Source organism: Callionymus lyra, chromosome 2, assembly GCF_982586985.1.
Source record: "Callionymus lyra chromosome 2, fCalLyr1.hap1.1, whole genome shotgun sequence".
In the NCBI taxonomy this organism is placed as follows: domain Eukaryota; kingdom Metazoa; phylum Chordata; class Actinopteri; order Syngnathiformes; family Callionymidae; genus Callionymus; species Callionymus lyra.
Window position 1 is genome coordinate 7,322,606 of NC_141819.1, and position 16,811 is coordinate 7,339,416.

Sequence of the window (16,811 nt, forward strand, 5' to 3'; positions counted from 1 at the left end):
TTCTAGTGTTATATAATAAAGAAACACCAAAATGCTGCTAATCTAAGAGAACATTGCTCCCTCTAGTGGTGATTTTACATATCGCACTGCCACGTTTATAATCCTGTGAGGACTAAGATAAGTATTCCTCGCTGCAGGGATGAGTAAACTATGACAGGTGATGATAGAGTGACTGATGTGTTTATTTGTTGCTTTACAGTTGTGGAAATAGTGTCATCTAGTGGTAAAACTGTAGATTACAGTCAATGTTTTACAACCCAACTCTTGAACACATCACTGAAAGAAAATATGTGTTGTTCGAATACCCCGATGGAGCTATAAAAATGATATGAGGTTTTATCCAAGTATGTGTTTATTGTTAAATATTTAAATATTAAATATATTTATTGTCTAAGCTCCAGCTAGTGTTTCTTCACTTAAATACTTTAAAAGTGTCCACTAGGGTTTTATAACTCTAAAAATAACAGATTGCGCTGAAATTAGTCGACATGAGGGTGAGTAGACATGATTTACATTTTGGGTGAATTATTAATTCAGACGTGTGACATAAAAAGACAAAAAAGACTTAAAACATCACATGATTCCAGAACTGTTGTAATAGTTTTATTTTACCTAATTAATACATTCAACTGTTACTTTAACAACACACTTTCATTTGCAGTTAATAAAAGAAAAACTCTATAAACTGGATCAAGATTGTCTCACGATACATTAGTCAAAGTGTAGATTGACTTGTCGATTAAAAAAATAATGACCCGTTTATAAAATATAATATAGTGTGATTTTGAGAAGCTTGTGCAAAGAACTGTATGATTTTGAAGCTGTTTGACTAGAGGATAGAATTTGTTGTTTTTAATCCATGCTTCTCTTGCTCTGTTCCTCTGATGACATCATTTCTAGGCGACAGTCAGTCTGTCACGATCATGTTTAGCTACTGTTAAGAAGTACATTTTTTTGAAAATTAACTAGAGAACGATCATAAAAGTCACAAACAAACGTGAAACAAATCCAGCAGGAATGTTAGGAAAGATTTTACTTAATAACATATTTTCTTGTGTTTCTTCTGAGAGTCACTCTGATAGTCTCACTTCCTCTTCACCTCCAGTCGCAGCTTTTCAAATCTGTCAGGATGATCCAGATAATCCTGATCCTCCATCAAGTTCCTGTTGTCGTTGGACAGTAGGAGGCGCTGCTGTGTGTGAGTCCAGTGAGAGTGAAGACTGAGAGAAGAAGAGACATGAGGTGATGATGGTGGAAGAACAGACGTTGTCTTGACGATCATATACTGATCCAAACTGAGACGAGTCAATGTTCTGTCAACATTCTTCTGAGAACTTGAGAGAAGAACCATAAGTAAGTAAGTAAGTAAGTAATATTTATTTATATAGCGCTTTTCCAGACCAGGGTCACAAAGCGCTTAAACAATCAAAACAATACTCAAAAAAGTACATACTTTAAAGATCAAGATAATACTGAGAACAACACAGGAGTTCGAGAAATTCAAGGAAAAGCCTGAACAAATAGAAACGTCTTAAGATGTTTCTTAAAGGAGTCAGTAGACTCCATCAAGCGCAAAGAGAGAGGAAGATCGTTCCAAAACTTAGGAGCAACAGCCTGAAAAGATTTCTCTCCTCTGGTCCTGAGCCGTGTGCGTGGAACCATAAGTAGATTCTGATCCACAGACCTCAGAGCCCGAGCTGGGGTGTAAGGCTGGATCAGATCAGTGATGTAAGGAGGAGCCTGACCATGAATAGCTCTGAAAGTAAGAACCAGAATTTTAAAGTTGATCCTGAAAGAAACTGGAAGCCAGTGAAGAGTTTTAAGGATCGGAGAAATGTGAGTTCTCCTACTTGAGCAGCTCAGAATTCTCGTTGCAGAGTTCTGAATCAACTGCAGACGAGACAGATCCTTCTTGTTAAGACATGAAAACAAACTGTTACAATAGATACATTTGATTGGCAGATACACTAAAACTGCGCCCAGAAAGGTAAGATGAGAACCATTCTAACACAGACCCAGACAGTCCCACTTCATCCCTTAGTCTTCTCAGCAGGATCTGGTGATCAACTGTGTCAAAGGCTGAGGACAGATCCAAGAGAACCAGAACAGTGAATTTACCCGAGTCAGCCGACATCATGATGTCACTGGACACTTTCAATAAAGCTGTCTCCGTAGAGTGATGTTTACGGAAGCCAGACTGAAACTTCTCATGGATGTCGCTCTGATCCAGGAACAAAGACAGCTGCTCAGACACCACCTTCTCCAAGATCTTGGACAAGAAAGGGAGCTTAGAAGTAGGCCTGAAATTACTGAGGTCAGTTGTCCATGTGACTGAAACATCCCAGAATCATCTTGAATGTCAGATTTAAGGTAAGGTAAGGTAAGGTAAACTTTATTTATTTCAGGAGGTCTCCTTCGGGAAATTGTTTTTTCCAGTAGCCAGCAATTTTTCATAAACAATAAAAAATAATACATAAAAAATAAAATAAGAAGAAGAACATAAGAGGAAGAACAAGATGACACTATCTAAGTATAAAGATAAAGACAAAGAACATAGGAAAAACATAAAGAAAAACAACAAAGACTAACATGGAACAGAACATCCAGATACTCTCACTCCACTCCTGCCCCCAAACTCAGAATTGTACAATTTAATAGCCCGAGGGATGAATGAGTCCCTGAGTCTATTTGTTTTGCACCTGGGTAGGAGCATTCGTGCACTCATTCTGCTTCTCTGCTCACTGAAGACAGTGCTCAGAGGATGACTGTCATCATCCATGATGGACAGTAGTTTGTTCAATGATCTCCTCTCAGCAACTGTCACCAGTGAGTCCAGCTTCATTCCAACCACAGAGCCAGCCCTCCTGATCAACCTGTCCAACCTCTTGGACACATTTCCACCCAAACACACCACAGCATAGAACATGACACTGGCCACCACAGACTGGTAGAACATGCAGAGGAGCTTCTTGCAGATGTTGAATGATCGAAGACTCCTCAGAAAGTACAGTCTACTCTGAACTTTCTTATATACATGGTCTGTGTTGCAGGACCAGTCCAGTTTACTGTCCATCCACACACCAAGGTACTTATAGTTGTCCACTATCTCCACCTCGTCGCCTCTGATGGACACTGGACGTGGCTTTGTCCTGGACCTCCCGAAGTCCAAGACCAGCTCCTTGGTCTTTGAGGTGTTCAGCTGCAAGTGGTTCCTCTCACTCCAGTCCACAAAGTCAACGCTGTTGTCCCTGATGCATCCGAGACTCAGCTCTGAGTTGTAGCAGAAGTCTGAAGTGTAGATGGTGAAGAGGAGAGGGGCCAGTACTGTCCCCTGAGGTGCTCCTGTACTGCACACCACAGTGTCAGACTTGATATCCTTCAGCCTGACATACTGTGGTCGATCAGTAAGATAGTCCGTAATCCAGGAGACCAGACCAGGGTCCACATGCATCTTAGTCAGTTTTTCCTGCAGCAGAGTGGGCTGGATAGTGTTAAAGGCACTTGAAAAGTCCAGGAACAGGATTCTCACTGAACCGCTTCCTTTATCCAAGTGGGAGTACGTCCGATGCAGGAGGTGAAGGATGGCATCTTCCACACCAACTGCTGGCTGGTAGGCAAACTGCAGGGGGTCTTGCGCGTGCTGGACTTGTGGCCTGAGATGTTTGAGGACCAGCCGCTCCAGTGTCTTCATCAGCTGCGAAGTCAGTGCCACCGGTCTATAATCGTTCAGCACACTTGGTCGGATCTTTTTAGGGACTGGAACGATACAGGAAGTCTTCCACAGAGTTGGTACTTTCCCCAGCCGTAGACTGAGGTTGAAGACATGCTGGAGCGGCTCAGCTAGTTCAGCAGTCCAGGTCTTTAGCAGTCGAGCAGACACCTTATCAGGACCAGCAGCCTTCCCTGGACGAATCCTCCGAAGTACATCCTGTACCTGGAGTGAGGTGAAGCTGGGAAGTGGTTGTGTGGAGCTGAGGGGGGCACAAGAAGGTGGGGCAGGTCCTGAGGCGGGCAGCAGTGAGGGTGAGGTGACCTGCTCGAACCTGTTGAAAAAGTTGTTTTTGCCTCCTCCACCGTGTCCACTGCAGTCAGAGAGGCCTTGGTCTTGTGACCAGTGATGCTTTTAACACCATCTCAGAACTCTCTTATTTTTTCTCGGCTCAGCTTCTCCTCCATCCTCCTCCTGTAGGTGTTCTTTGCCTCCCTCAAGCATCGCTTCACCTCCTGCTGAGCTGATCTCATGGCGTCCCTGTCCCTGCTCCTGAAAGCCACTTTCTTCCTGTTATTGACATCCTTGGCTGGTAACAGCGGACAGTCTTAGTAGGGGCGACAAAGTCCAAGCAGAAATTTAAATAATCCGTTAGACAGTGTGTCTGACCTCAGCAGCACATCCCAGTCTGTTGTTTCAAAGCAGTCTCTGATGGCGTCCTCCACAGCTGGTGTCCACTTTCTGATTGTCTTAGTGGTCACAGTCTGTCTCTACACCAGAGGAATGTACTGTGACTGAAGGTGGACCAGGTTATGATCGGACCTTCCAAGTCCAAGTGGAGGAAGAGGTTTGGCTCTGTAGGCGTCCTTCAAGTTGGAATAAAGAAGGTCAATTGTCCTGTTATTCCTGGTGGGACAATCCACAGCCTGATGGAAAGTAGGCAGAGTAGAGTCCAGGTTGGCATGATTAAAGTCTCCAGAGATGATGATAAACGCGTCAGGATGTTGATTCTGAAGTCGAGCTGTCATTGTGTGTCATTTGAAGATGAAGTCAACAGCTAAACTAGCATGTAGCTAACATGAGTCTAGTCTAGTTGTGATGAAGATGTTCAAGTGAACACATGATTCAATATGAAGTGATTCATGTGTGCAATGATGTTTAAAGTGACTCAACATTGTGAGTTGATGATCAAACTCACGTCTGATTTCAAATATTTGACAGAAATATTTCTTTGTTCTCCACTGACAGTCAAACTGAAACAATGTTGATGTTGAAGCTCCTGAAGAGTTTTGAGCTGAAGGACTTTGAAGATTTGGAATCAGAGCTTCACTTGATACTGTAACTGTGAGTCTTTAACATCTGCACGTTTGTTCTGGAATCTTCTTCATCAAGTCCATGTCCACAAAGACCTTCAACTGCTGTGTCAGCAGATGAGCTTTGATGTTGAAGTCAATCAATAGAATCAAAGTTATCATTCATGGATGAAGGTCTAACATATGTGGTCCACAGTAACCCAGCCTGGATGAAGAAAGAGTCAGAAGATCAGATTCATTTGATTCAGATGTTTCATGAATATTGTTTCATTCTCAGTGGACGACTCAGTCATGACTGTTGATGACAACAAAGATGGATCTATAAACAGGCTGCTCAGTCTCAACTGTTTCCTTCATGCTTCCACTGGTGTCCAGCAGGAGAACATGGAGGAACTCAGAGTTTGGATTCATGTGCTCAGTTCAGATTAAGAGTCTGAGCATCAAATGTTCAGTCTGAAGATCTTTGGAGTTCAGTCAGTAAGTTCTGCTGCTCTGTTCATACCTGAGAGTCTCCAGTCTCCAGTCTGGACTCTTCAGTCCAGCAGACAGCAGCTCCAGTCCTGGTCCTCCTGGATGATTCATGCTAAGGTCCAGTTCTCTCAGGTGGGATGGGTTCAATGTCAGAGCTGAGGCCAGAGAAGAACAACCTCTCTCTGAGATCTGACACCATGAAAGACTGAAATGAAGGAGAAACACTTTTAGAAACTTATCAGAACTAAGAGAAGATGATTTTCTAACCTGAGAGTCTCCAGGTGACAGTGTGGACTCTTCAGTCCAGCAGACAGCAGCTCCACTCCTGGATCCTGCAGCTTGTTGTGACTCAGGTCCAGTAGAGTCAGACTAGAGGACGGAGAGCTGAGGACTGAGGACAGAAGTGAACAACTTCTCTCTGACAGTCGACATCTGTTCAGCCTGTGAAAGAGACGAGTTTCATCAACAAGTGACTTTTTCAATTTTCTATTTGACAAGAATTGAAAGAGTTTATTTAAAGACAAACTCAACTATTTCCATTCATAAGATCTTCAGTTGTGGTTTGTTGTCTGCTTCCTCTCTAATATAGTTCAGTCAAAGTTTCTTTCAAACCTTTGATACCAACTATTGACACGTCATTGATTCATGCTGGACTTTTGAACATCAACAAGTGTTTGATTGAATGTGTTCATGTTATGGTTGATTTGATGTTGATGGACCAGATGAAGAGAAACTATGGAAGTATATCAGTGCCATCACAATATTGAATGGTTTCAACCTTTCAAATGTTGTAACCAATTAGTTATTTCAATAATTGAATATTAAATAATTAAATGATTAGTATATTGAAAGGTTGAATTTATCTTCATTAAACTTTTCAGATTCAGGAACAGAAAACTTTTATTGCCAGTGTTGTAAACACAATACATGAATTGTTTGTGATGCCAATACAAAATATATATAAATAATGATTGAAAATAAAGTTAACGATGGAGAAATGATGAAGGTGAAGCTTGTCAAACCATAATAAAGAATGTCTTGGGCTCCATGTCTTGTGTTTTATTTTGAAAAGTAACTTCCCTCTCGTTTCAGGTCACTTGCCCTTCCTCCTGTGTCACCTGTCTGGTTTCTCCCCTGATTGTTTCCACCTGTGTCTCCCCTATGGAAGTATCTCAGAGCATCACAATATTGAATGGTTGAATTTAATATTTCAAATGTTGTAACGTTGAATTCGTTTTTTGAGTAATTGAATTCAAATGTTCAATTATTTAAAAAAATAATTAAAACATTTTCACACATTCATTTTGATATTTTAACTTCACTACTTCAATACTAATTTTCTAGATTCAATATTTTTTCATTCGTAGCCTTTTAAAATACATATAAAAAATGGAATCCTTTCAAATTCAATATAAATGTTGGTCAAACAGTGACACCAGACAAAACCAGTTTGAGCTACGGTGGCCAACAAAGCTCACAACAAATGCAAACACTAATGCGATTGCAAAAGCGACGACACTTCAACATTAAGCCACAACAGAAGTGATGGACATGTGACTTTATTGTTGAAACACCGACTGAAGCGACAAGTAATGGAAGATTTAAAACCAAAGAGAATGAAAAGTAAGTAAACTTCATCTAATGTTACGCTCCGAGTGTCATAAATGATTGATATTTACGGTATATTGTTTTATATTATTCTGTTGCTTCACGTCAGGTTTAACTTGTACTTGTTAATAACGATGATCAAGTTGTTCAAGTTGAGGCAATGACTAAATACTTTATGTATCAACAGAACATGTTTTGTCCAGTTTGTGTAGTAAATCTACTTATGTCTTACTGTACAAATGTGGATAAATGTTTTTAAGAAATCTCTATGATGATGTTAAGTTTTCTTTAATGTTATTTTATTACAAAACAGCTTCATAAATATACACATTTGTGCTTTATTTGCACTTCTGCTTGACGTGTTGCCTTTTTTCATACTATATGGTTCACAACATCATTTAAATACGTCACTATACCATCATTACACGTATGCCGTGGGAAAATATCCAATTTAACCTAATTAGTCTAAGAACATTAATTATCTGTGAATTATAGAGAAGAGAGCTTAGATTGGCTGCTCTGTATGTCAATCAAATGGTTATTGTGTGGATTGGTTGACGTTCAGACGTAAGAATAGATCTCAAACAATCGTCACAATAAACATTTGATTGACATGCAGAGCAGCCAATCTGAGCTCCTCCCTCTTCCAGTGTACGCATGTAGTTTCATGTCCTTCAGTTGAAGATGAACAAACACAAAAGTTCATTCAGGGAACAAGCGAAGAAAACATTGAGACAGAAGCAGTTGTTAGTGCTGTGATAGTCCCACATTCTGACCACATTCAACTTTGAAATATGTTCTTTTGATTATTATTCATTTTCATTTAAAGTTGACTCTTGTTTGTTTATCAATTTATTAAGATGATATTTTTATAAACTACGTAACATCTTTACCTGCTACACAAACATACAAATGTATCTATGAGCTGCTTCACTGAAGAACAAAGTGATGACAGACTTTGACTCGTGTTTCCACCTCTGACTTTACATTTGAGCTTTGATGATGTAGAAAAGATGATGTTCTGACCTGAGAGTCTCCAGGTGACAGTGTGGACTCTTCAGTCCAGCAGACAGCAGCTCCACTCCTGGATCCTGCAGCTTGTTGTGACTCAGGTCCAGTAGAGTCAGACTAGAGGACGGAGAGCTGAGGACTGAGGACAGAAGTGAACAACTTCTCTCTGACAGTCCACATCTGTTCAGCCTGTGAAAGAGACGAGTTTCATTAACTTCAATTTTCTATTCATCTTTAAACACTTTATTTAAAAACACAGTAAACTATTTACTTTCATCAGATCATTGTCACATTATTGTTTAAATATTTGAAGTTTGTTAAACATGATGTAACTGTAATATATTCGGGTTCGTCTCTTAGTTTCACTGGTGTAGTGAGGGACACGTGACACCACCGTGGATGTTACTCCGGTAGTTTATTACAAACACACTCAAATCAAAGTTTGCGATTTGAGACACAGCGTTGGTGTGTCAGTCGTGCACTATTCATAGTTGCCATGAGTTCGATAACTTTGATGACGCTTTAGCTCTTTTGACCAACATGTGTTTCTTAACCTTCTTAACATGAGCCAGTCTATTAGAATATTTGAAAGCTCTTCGTTGTCACTCAGGTCCAGTAGAGTCAGACTAGAGGACGGAGAGCTGAGGACTGAGGACAGAAGTGAACAACTTCTCTCTGACAGTCCACAACATCTCAGGCTGTGAAAGAGACGAGTTTCATCAACAAGTGACTTTTTTAATTATTTATTTGTCGATAATTTAAATACTTTATTTGAGGAAACATTATAAGTATCTGAATTTATTAGATGATCATCATTCGTTTAGAAAATTTGAAGCAGGTTTCCAAAGATTATGACAACAAGACAACAATGATGAAAGAGTAAAAAAAAAATGATGAAAGAGTAAAAATTAAAATTCATATTCACTTCATATCATCAGAGATGTTTCAGTGTTTGATCAACTTACAGAACTTTGTTTGCAGCTTGAACCACCGGCAGAAGCCTCTCAAGAACCTTCTCTGAAGCAGAGTATTTCTTCAGGTCAAACTCGTCCAGATGTTCCTCTGAGGACAGTAAGATGAAGGCCAGGGCCGACCATTGAGAAGAAGGGATTTTTTTAGTGGAGAGACGTCCTGATCTCAGCTGCTGTTGGACCTCCTCCACCAGAGAAGTGTCCTTCACTTCATTCAGACAGTGGAACAGGTTGATGATTCTCTCTGGAGACACATCCTCACTTATCTTCTTCTTGATGAGCTCTGCTGTGTTGTGATTGGTCCAGGAGCTACTTCCCGTCTGTGTCAACAAACCTGGAAGGAGACTCTGGCTGGTCTGCAGAGAAAGACCCAGAAGGAAGCGCAGGAACAAGTCCAGATGTCCATTTGGACTTTTCAGAGTTTCATCTATTGCTGTCTGGTAGAACCTTTCTGTTGGACTTTTGTCAGTTTCTGTCAGTTTGGATGTTGGTTTTGATTCCAGCAGGTTGACTCCAGAGTCGATGAAGGTCTGGTGGACGTGAAGAGCAGCCAGAAACTCCTGAACACTCATGTGGATGAAGCAGAACACCTTGTCCTGGTACAGTCCTCTCTCCTCTCTGAAGATTTGAGTGAACACTCCTGAGTAAACTGAAGCTGCTGAGATGTCGATGTCACACTCTGTGAGGTCTGACTTATAGAAGATCACGTTTCCTCTCTGCAGATGCTCAAAAGCCAGTTTTCCCAGAGACTCCATCATCTTCTTGCTCTCAGGATCAGAAACTGTGTCAGTCCAAGATCCTCCGTCGAACTTCAGCTTCTTGACTTTGGACTGAACCACCAGGAAGTAGATGTACATCTCAGTCAGGGTCTTGGGCAGCTGTCCTGTCTCTGTGCTCTTCAACATGTCCAGAACTGTGGCAGTGATCCAGCAGAAGATCGGGATGTGACACATGATGTAGATGCTTCGTGACCTCCTGATGTGAGACATGATGCTGCTGGTCTGCTCCTCATCTCTGAACCTCTTCCTGAAGTACTCCTCCTTCTGGAGGTCATTGAACCCTCTGACCTCTGTCACCATGTCCACACACTCAGGAGGGATCTGATTGGCTGCTGCAGGTCGTGTGGTGATCCAGAGACGAGCTGAGGGAAGAAGATCCCCCCTGATGAGGTTTGTCAGCAGGACGTCTACTGAGGTGGACTCTGTAGCTTCTATCAGGCGCCGACTGTTGAGGAAGTCCAGAGGGAGTCGATACTCGTCCAGACCATCAAAGATGAACAGAACCTGGAGTCCTTCAAAGCTACTGAGTCTGGATTCTCTGGTTTCAGGAAAGAAAAGATGAACAAGTTCCATCAAACTCAACTTCTTCTCTTTCAGCAGGTTCAGCTCTCTGAAGGTGAAAGGAAATATGAAGTGAAAGTTCTGGTGGGCTTTGCCTTCAGCCCAGTCCAGAGTGACCTTCTGTGTCAGGAGGGTCTTCCCAATGCCAGCCACGCCCTTCGTCAGCAGTGTTCTGATTGGTCGTTCTCTGTCAGGTGAGGCTTTAAAGAGGTCTTCTTGTCTGATGGTGGTTTCTGGTCTGGTCTGGTTCCTGGTGGCTGCTTCGATCTGTCGGACCTCGTGCTCCTGGTTGACCTGGTCTGTGCCCCCCTCAGTGATGTAGAGCTCAGTGAAGATCTCATTCAGAGGAGCAGAGTTTCCTGCTTTAGCGACCCCCTCAGACACACTGTGGAACTTCTTCTGCAGGCTCCTCTTCAGTCGTCCTCCACACTCTGAAGCAAGACTTCCTGAATGAAGACATAAGTCACACGAGTCAGAAGATTGTAGAAGGTGAAAATGGAGTCAAATCTTCAGATCTGATGATCATGTTTGTTCACATGTTCTTACTGCTCCACAGACACTCGGCCAGATCCTCCTGCTCCATGTCCTTCAGGAGATGAACTGTGATCCTGAGGAAGTCTTCCCTGATGATTCTCCACTTCTCATCTTCCTCCTCAGTCTGTGGAGTCTCTGGACTCACAAACCTCCAGACTCTCTTCAGCTCCTTCTGCATATAGTTGTAGAAGTTTCTCTCCAGTGACTGGAACAGAATCACAGAGAAGAAACTCAGAGTGATAGTCAATCATCTCAGGTACCTGAAAGACCAGAAACTTTAGCTTTGATTCAGCTGAATGATGGTGAACAAAAGGAACCTCTAGGATTAAGACCTCCTCTGGGTCTTGAACATACCAGCCTTATGGTTTCCAGTTGTGAGGGATGTTGCTGACCAATGAGAAGCTCTGAGCTCTGATGGTCCACTCTGAGAAGAAGAGATAAAGTCAGGACTGTGAATAAGAAGAAAATTACAGAGATTACTATCTGAATAAGAATAGAAATGTTATCAAACTAAACTGTTTAGTTTAAATGTAATATTATAACACATGGAGACTTTAAACGTCAAGGACTCACAACAGTCTCTGCTGGATCCTGATGAAAACATAATTCTGATCAACTCTCATCTTTTTCTATCCTGGTATTCACCAGCTGAACCACTAGATGTCCTCACACTGCTGCAAATGTCCACCGCTGCACTAAAACAGTTAAAGCAACATTTGAGGTTTTTAATTGTGTCTTTTTCTCCCCCTGCTGGTGTTGTGAGTGAAGTGAAGTTCTCTGGTTTAATGTGTGTATGAACCTGGTAGACTCACACTTGTTCACTCTCACCTCACACCTGGAGACTCTTCACTTCCTCTGAAGTTGATCCATCTCCCCATTGAACGATCACTCTTCAGAGACACACAGCAGGGTTCTGGTCCAGATCTTGGTCCAGGTCCAGCAGGTTCTTGCTGCTGCTTTGATCTTGAACAGAGAAGTAGAATGAGTGAGAATGAAGACATGGAGGACAATCTTGGAGGTCCTTGTCTCACCTCTGAGTGCTGGTCTGTTCATCGTGCTCCTCACACTGAGGGTATTTAAAGGAGTCTCTGTCCTCACCATGAGTCTCAGCAGAGTCTTCACCTTCACACAAACACACTCATGAGATTCTTGTCAACATCAAAAGTTGTTCTCGACTCATAGTGTAAAAACTATAATCAATCCTTTCATAATGTCCTGTTTTGATTAGAGGAAAACAGATTTTACTTCACACGTTCTGTGCCCTCTACAGGCAGGTTTAGATGGAGCATGTTTTTCAAAAAGTGTGAAAATCTCATCCTGCATTGATTTCCGTCTAAAAAAGTTTGTACACTCAAACCCAGAAAATAGTGCATAAAAATATAAAGATGTATGAATCTGTGTGTGACAGGAATTCAAGCATTTTTACTTTCTTCATCCAAATCAAAGTAGAGTTCAGACGGGTTCATCCCTTTTCACGCCTCCATTAAAATGTCAATCATATTTAAATGAACCACGAGACCCGAGATTCTCCTTTCCGTGAGAAAACAAATGAAATCATGAAATGGATTAACAGTTTATATTGTTATATATTTCAAACATTACTGACATGGACACGATTTATTATAAATGTTTATATGTTTACATACACGTTTATTAACAAGAATATTGTATTCACAAAGGCTATCATTGGCTTATTTGAATCATTTTATGATCAAGTTTAACGAGAATAAAACTTTAGATCAGTAACTTAAAGCACTGTAGTGATGATGATGATGATGATGATGGTGATGATGATGATGATGATGATGGTCTGATCGTCTCTGAGCTTCATTAGAATTTGTGGCTCACGTGCGCAACACATGCACTTATTCTTACTATGTTTTTAAAATGAGAGTGTTTTCTTTGCATGTAGTTATAATGTGATGGTGTATTTATACAAGTGTGTTTTTAAGGATATAGCTCCGATCACGTGATCACATGAGGGAAACCGGCTTTAGCTGCTTTCATTCTGCAGCTTCACTTTGATATAACTGACGTGATGTTGTTTCACAAGAACGTCTGTGACTCTCGTAGAGAAGACTTGAAGGATCCCATTTTGTTGGTTACGTTATAAAAGTACACGCTCCTTTTATTCTTGATACATATGAAATTGGCTGCGCTCACATTGAAAGAGACCAGAGCTCCGACTGGCTGCTGTTCATGTCACATAAATGGTTATTGCGTCGATTGCTTCTCTTTTATTTTCTTATTTCATATTTTATTATGTCACGGCTCGACCGGTATATCGCGGCCGACTATTACGCACCCCTGGTCTATATTAACAATACACACTCACATGATCACACTCACAGTCACTACAACATCACAGACACACGATAATGGTATACTATTTGCTGATAAATTATATTTATAGAGAAATTACTCACAGTGGTTGAAAAAGAATAGATTCTTCACAACTGCCTCATGAGGAAGTTAAACAAATATGCACGCACACAAACACACCCAAGCACGCACGTCAAAGCACAGACACAAATATACATACAAAACAAATACTCACACACACACCACACATGCTGACAAATAAACACATGTACATGTCAGGTGTTTGAATGTGGTCAGATTCAGATTTTCTCTGTCATCATTTATAGATCTTTTTCAACTTCTGAAAACATCAACAAGGATCGTCTAGTTATGTCTGATTAATTTCTTTTCATCAACTGCTGACTTGTGTGAGAGTCAGAGAGTCACTGACCTGTCTGCAGCTTTCCTCTTCTCTGTGGTCTCAGGTCCATGTTGGAGCAGAATTGAGCTTCTTCTGACCAGAACTGATGGAACAAGACACTGATCAACTCCTTCTGACGCTGGTATCAAGGGTTGGACTGAAATAAAACTATGGGACTCATGAAACCTGTGTTTCTTGTTAGACTGTTACCAGGTGTGGTGTTCTGGTTCATTGACAAGATTGTATTCACTGTACGTGCTTTCATTTCTCTCCTGAAAGGAATTCAAAGTAAAAAAACAACTAGTACGAGAACAAAACGATGTACTCTCCACACAGCAGGGGGCAGTAGGACGCGTCTGTAAAAGGCCTAACTTTCCACCAATAAGGCAACTTTTTGGAGTCAGGAAAGCTGAAGTCTACTGGACCCACTTGTAAAGGGCGTTGCAACCATAGAACAATGTTACAGTTTTTTTGGATTGTATAAACACTAAAATATGTACACAATTATAAAAACCTTACACTCGAGGAACAAAACTCCAGCCTTGATAACCACAACTATAAGCACAATGTCAGCTTCACACTTTTTGCAAATGACTGCACACAATCAATTGCAAAACACTAAACACACTTGTATACATTAGACACATATGTATCATATCATGATATCAGTTCCTTGCAAATTGCAAAACACTGACTTTCAAATGACCACACTCATGATTTAATTGGTTAAACACAACACTCAGATGCACATGATTGCTTAATTGTAGACACAACAATCAGGTTCATGCTCTACAAAAAGGCAGCATTTATAGATCAACTGCACAACATCCTCACAGTGAACCAAATACAACAGATGCAAAACTTTGTCATTTGGGAAAATGTATCATTCCACCTCTCTGCACAGGTCCACAACTGGTTTCAGCACAATCCTCAATGTTCTGTGCTATACCTTCCATCATACTCTTAATTTATGGAGAGTATGGGGTTCTCCTCAACATGGCGGTGGAAGGTGTATGATCTGCAGCCCCGGACTAAAGTGCCACTCATTGAGGTCATGTAGGAGGCCTGTGACCAAATCGACGCCATATTCAAGCATGGATTCCTGGATAATCCCTAATATTTTCTGATGGACTTTCTTTAATTTTTTTGTTATCAACCCCCACATATTTTTTATAGTATCTTTATTTTTATTGCCAGGTGCGCCGTTGAAAAAAGATCCAATTTCACATCATTTCTCTATAAATATTTTTCATCAGCAAATAATATACCATGTCTGTGGTTATTGTACCCATTGGTTGACGTGCAGTCGTGAGAAGAGATCTCTGACTGACCTTCCTGCACATCAACCAGTTTATTTATTTATTTGAATTAGGTGATGCATATTCCTCAGCATAGAGCAACAGCGTAAATATGCCAGTTAGAATCAGAATCCCTTTATTATCCCGCGAGGGGAAATTCTTTTTAACAAACAGCAAGAGCAATATACCAGAAGAAAAATAAAAACACCCAGAAATTAAATATTAAAAAGAAAAGAAAGAATATAAATAGAATAGAAAATAAATCTGCACTATATTATATACACATATTTACAAAAATAGCAAGAAAGGTGCAGTTAGATAATTATCTGGCTGTGTTGTTATTGTGGAGTCTGATGGCAGTAGGGAGGAAGGACCTGCGGTACCTCTCCCTCACACACCGGGGATGGAGCATTCTATCACTGATGGAGCTCCTCAATGCCCTCAGTGTGTGCTGGAGAGGGTGAGACAAGTTCCTCCTCATGGAGCCCAGCTTGCTCGGTATCCTCCTCCCAGTCACTTCCTCCACAGGATCCAGGGGGCGCCCTAGGACGTAACCGGCCTTCTTAATAAGGCTGTCCAGTTTAGCCCTATCCTTTGCTGTCATGCTGCTCCCCCAGCAGACCACACCGTTGAAGATGGCAGAGGCCACCACTGAGTCATAGAATGACTTCAGGAGTGGCCCCCGGACACCAAACGACCTCAACCTCCGGAGCAGGTAGAGTCTACTCCGCCCCTTTTTTATAAAGAGCAGCAGTGTTATCCACCCAGTCCAGGCGGTTGTTGAGGTGAACACCCAGGAACTTGTAAGACGTGACAATCTCAATGTCCTGTCCCTGGATGTTCAGTGGTGAGGGGTAGATGGAGGGACACCGCCGGAAATCCACAATCAACTCCTTAGTTTTGTTGGAGTTGATCTGGAGGTGGTTTTCCAGGCACCAGTCAGCAAAGTCCTGGACAAGTCCCCGGTACGACCCATCATCCCCGTCCTTAATGAGGCCGACGATGGCGGAGTCGTCCGAGAACTTTTGCAGGTGACTGGTGGGAGACAGGTGTTGGAAGTCTGCAGTGTACAGTGAAAAGAGGAACGGTGCCAACACTGTTCCCTGGGGGACCCCTACACTGCACAGTACAGTCTTCGAAACACCATCCCGGGTCCTGAAGCCTCATTATATTTCTGTCAATCTGTTTGCATAACCTTATCACCTGTATTTGTTCGGGTGACACGTGCTGAGTGTACTATTCAATAAAGGTCAAGCCCGAACACTCGGGAAACGTGTCAATAACTTCTGTCTGTAACTTTCACCCCATGAGTCAGACATAACACCAACTGAATGTTACCTTATAAGGACTTGTGTGCAACAGTAGACAACGGCCTTGTAAGAATATATGCGCATGTTTTCACAACAGTAGATAACGGCCTTGTAAGAATATATGCGCGTGTTTTCACACTCGTAACTCAGAGCTCTGTACACCTCTCGTTGTTATACGTCTTGTGTAACATCTTTAATAAATCTTTTTGCCAGACTATATTGGACCGGACTTTGTCTCTCACTAACTCAAGGATCCAACGAATCTTCAAGACTACTTCAAATTGGCGTCACGAACAGGATCCTTTGAGAGAGAGGGTTCGGAGGTAAAAGGTAAAAAGCATCGAACTCATTTATTATAAAACGAGTCTTTACCTCTCTCTGGGTGGGTAAAGTTTTCCTATTTCCAAAGTTTGTCAAAATGTGTTAAGATATTGGATGTATATGATGAAGAGTTTTTTCCTCGCGTTGGAATAAGTTGTGAAAATTTCTTGTGTTTCTTGGGAATACTACGTCCTCGTGTTGGA

The 16,811-nt window shown here is 41.4% G+C and overlaps 1 protein-coding gene across 3 annotated transcripts; it reads right to left on the reverse strand.

The window, feature by feature from the left end:
• Positions 1-612: 612 nt before the first annotated feature.
• On the reverse strand, positions 613-13,818 carry LOC148085215 (NLR family CARD domain-containing protein 3-like). Of its 3 annotated transcripts, XM_087783362.1 has the most exons (11): positions 13,710-13,818; positions 11,989-12,079; positions 11,786-11,920; positions 11,312-11,381; positions 10,970-11,162; positions 9,078-10,869; positions 8,128-8,301; positions 5,761-5,934; positions 5,525-5,698; positions 5,182-5,227; positions 1,103-1,220 (listed from the first exon to the last, which is right to left on the reverse strand). In XM_087783362.1, the coding sequence occupies exons 1-10, from the start codon at positions 13,747-13,749 to the stop codon at positions 5,185-5,187; spliced, it is 2,886 nt and encodes a 961-aa protein (XP_087639488.1). In that variant the 5' UTR covers positions 13,750-13,818; the 3' UTR covers positions 1,103-1,220; positions 5,182-5,184. The 3 variants fall into 3 exon arrangements, with proteins under 3 accessions (XP_087639486.1, XP_087639488.1, XP_087639487.1); XM_087783360.1 differs by lacking the exon at positions 5,182-5,227 and having other exon boundaries at positions 613-1,220; XM_087783361.1 differs by lacking the exon at positions 1,103-1,220 and having other exon boundaries at positions 4,984-5,227.
• Between the last annotated feature and the right edge of the window lie 2,993 nt (positions 13,819-16,811).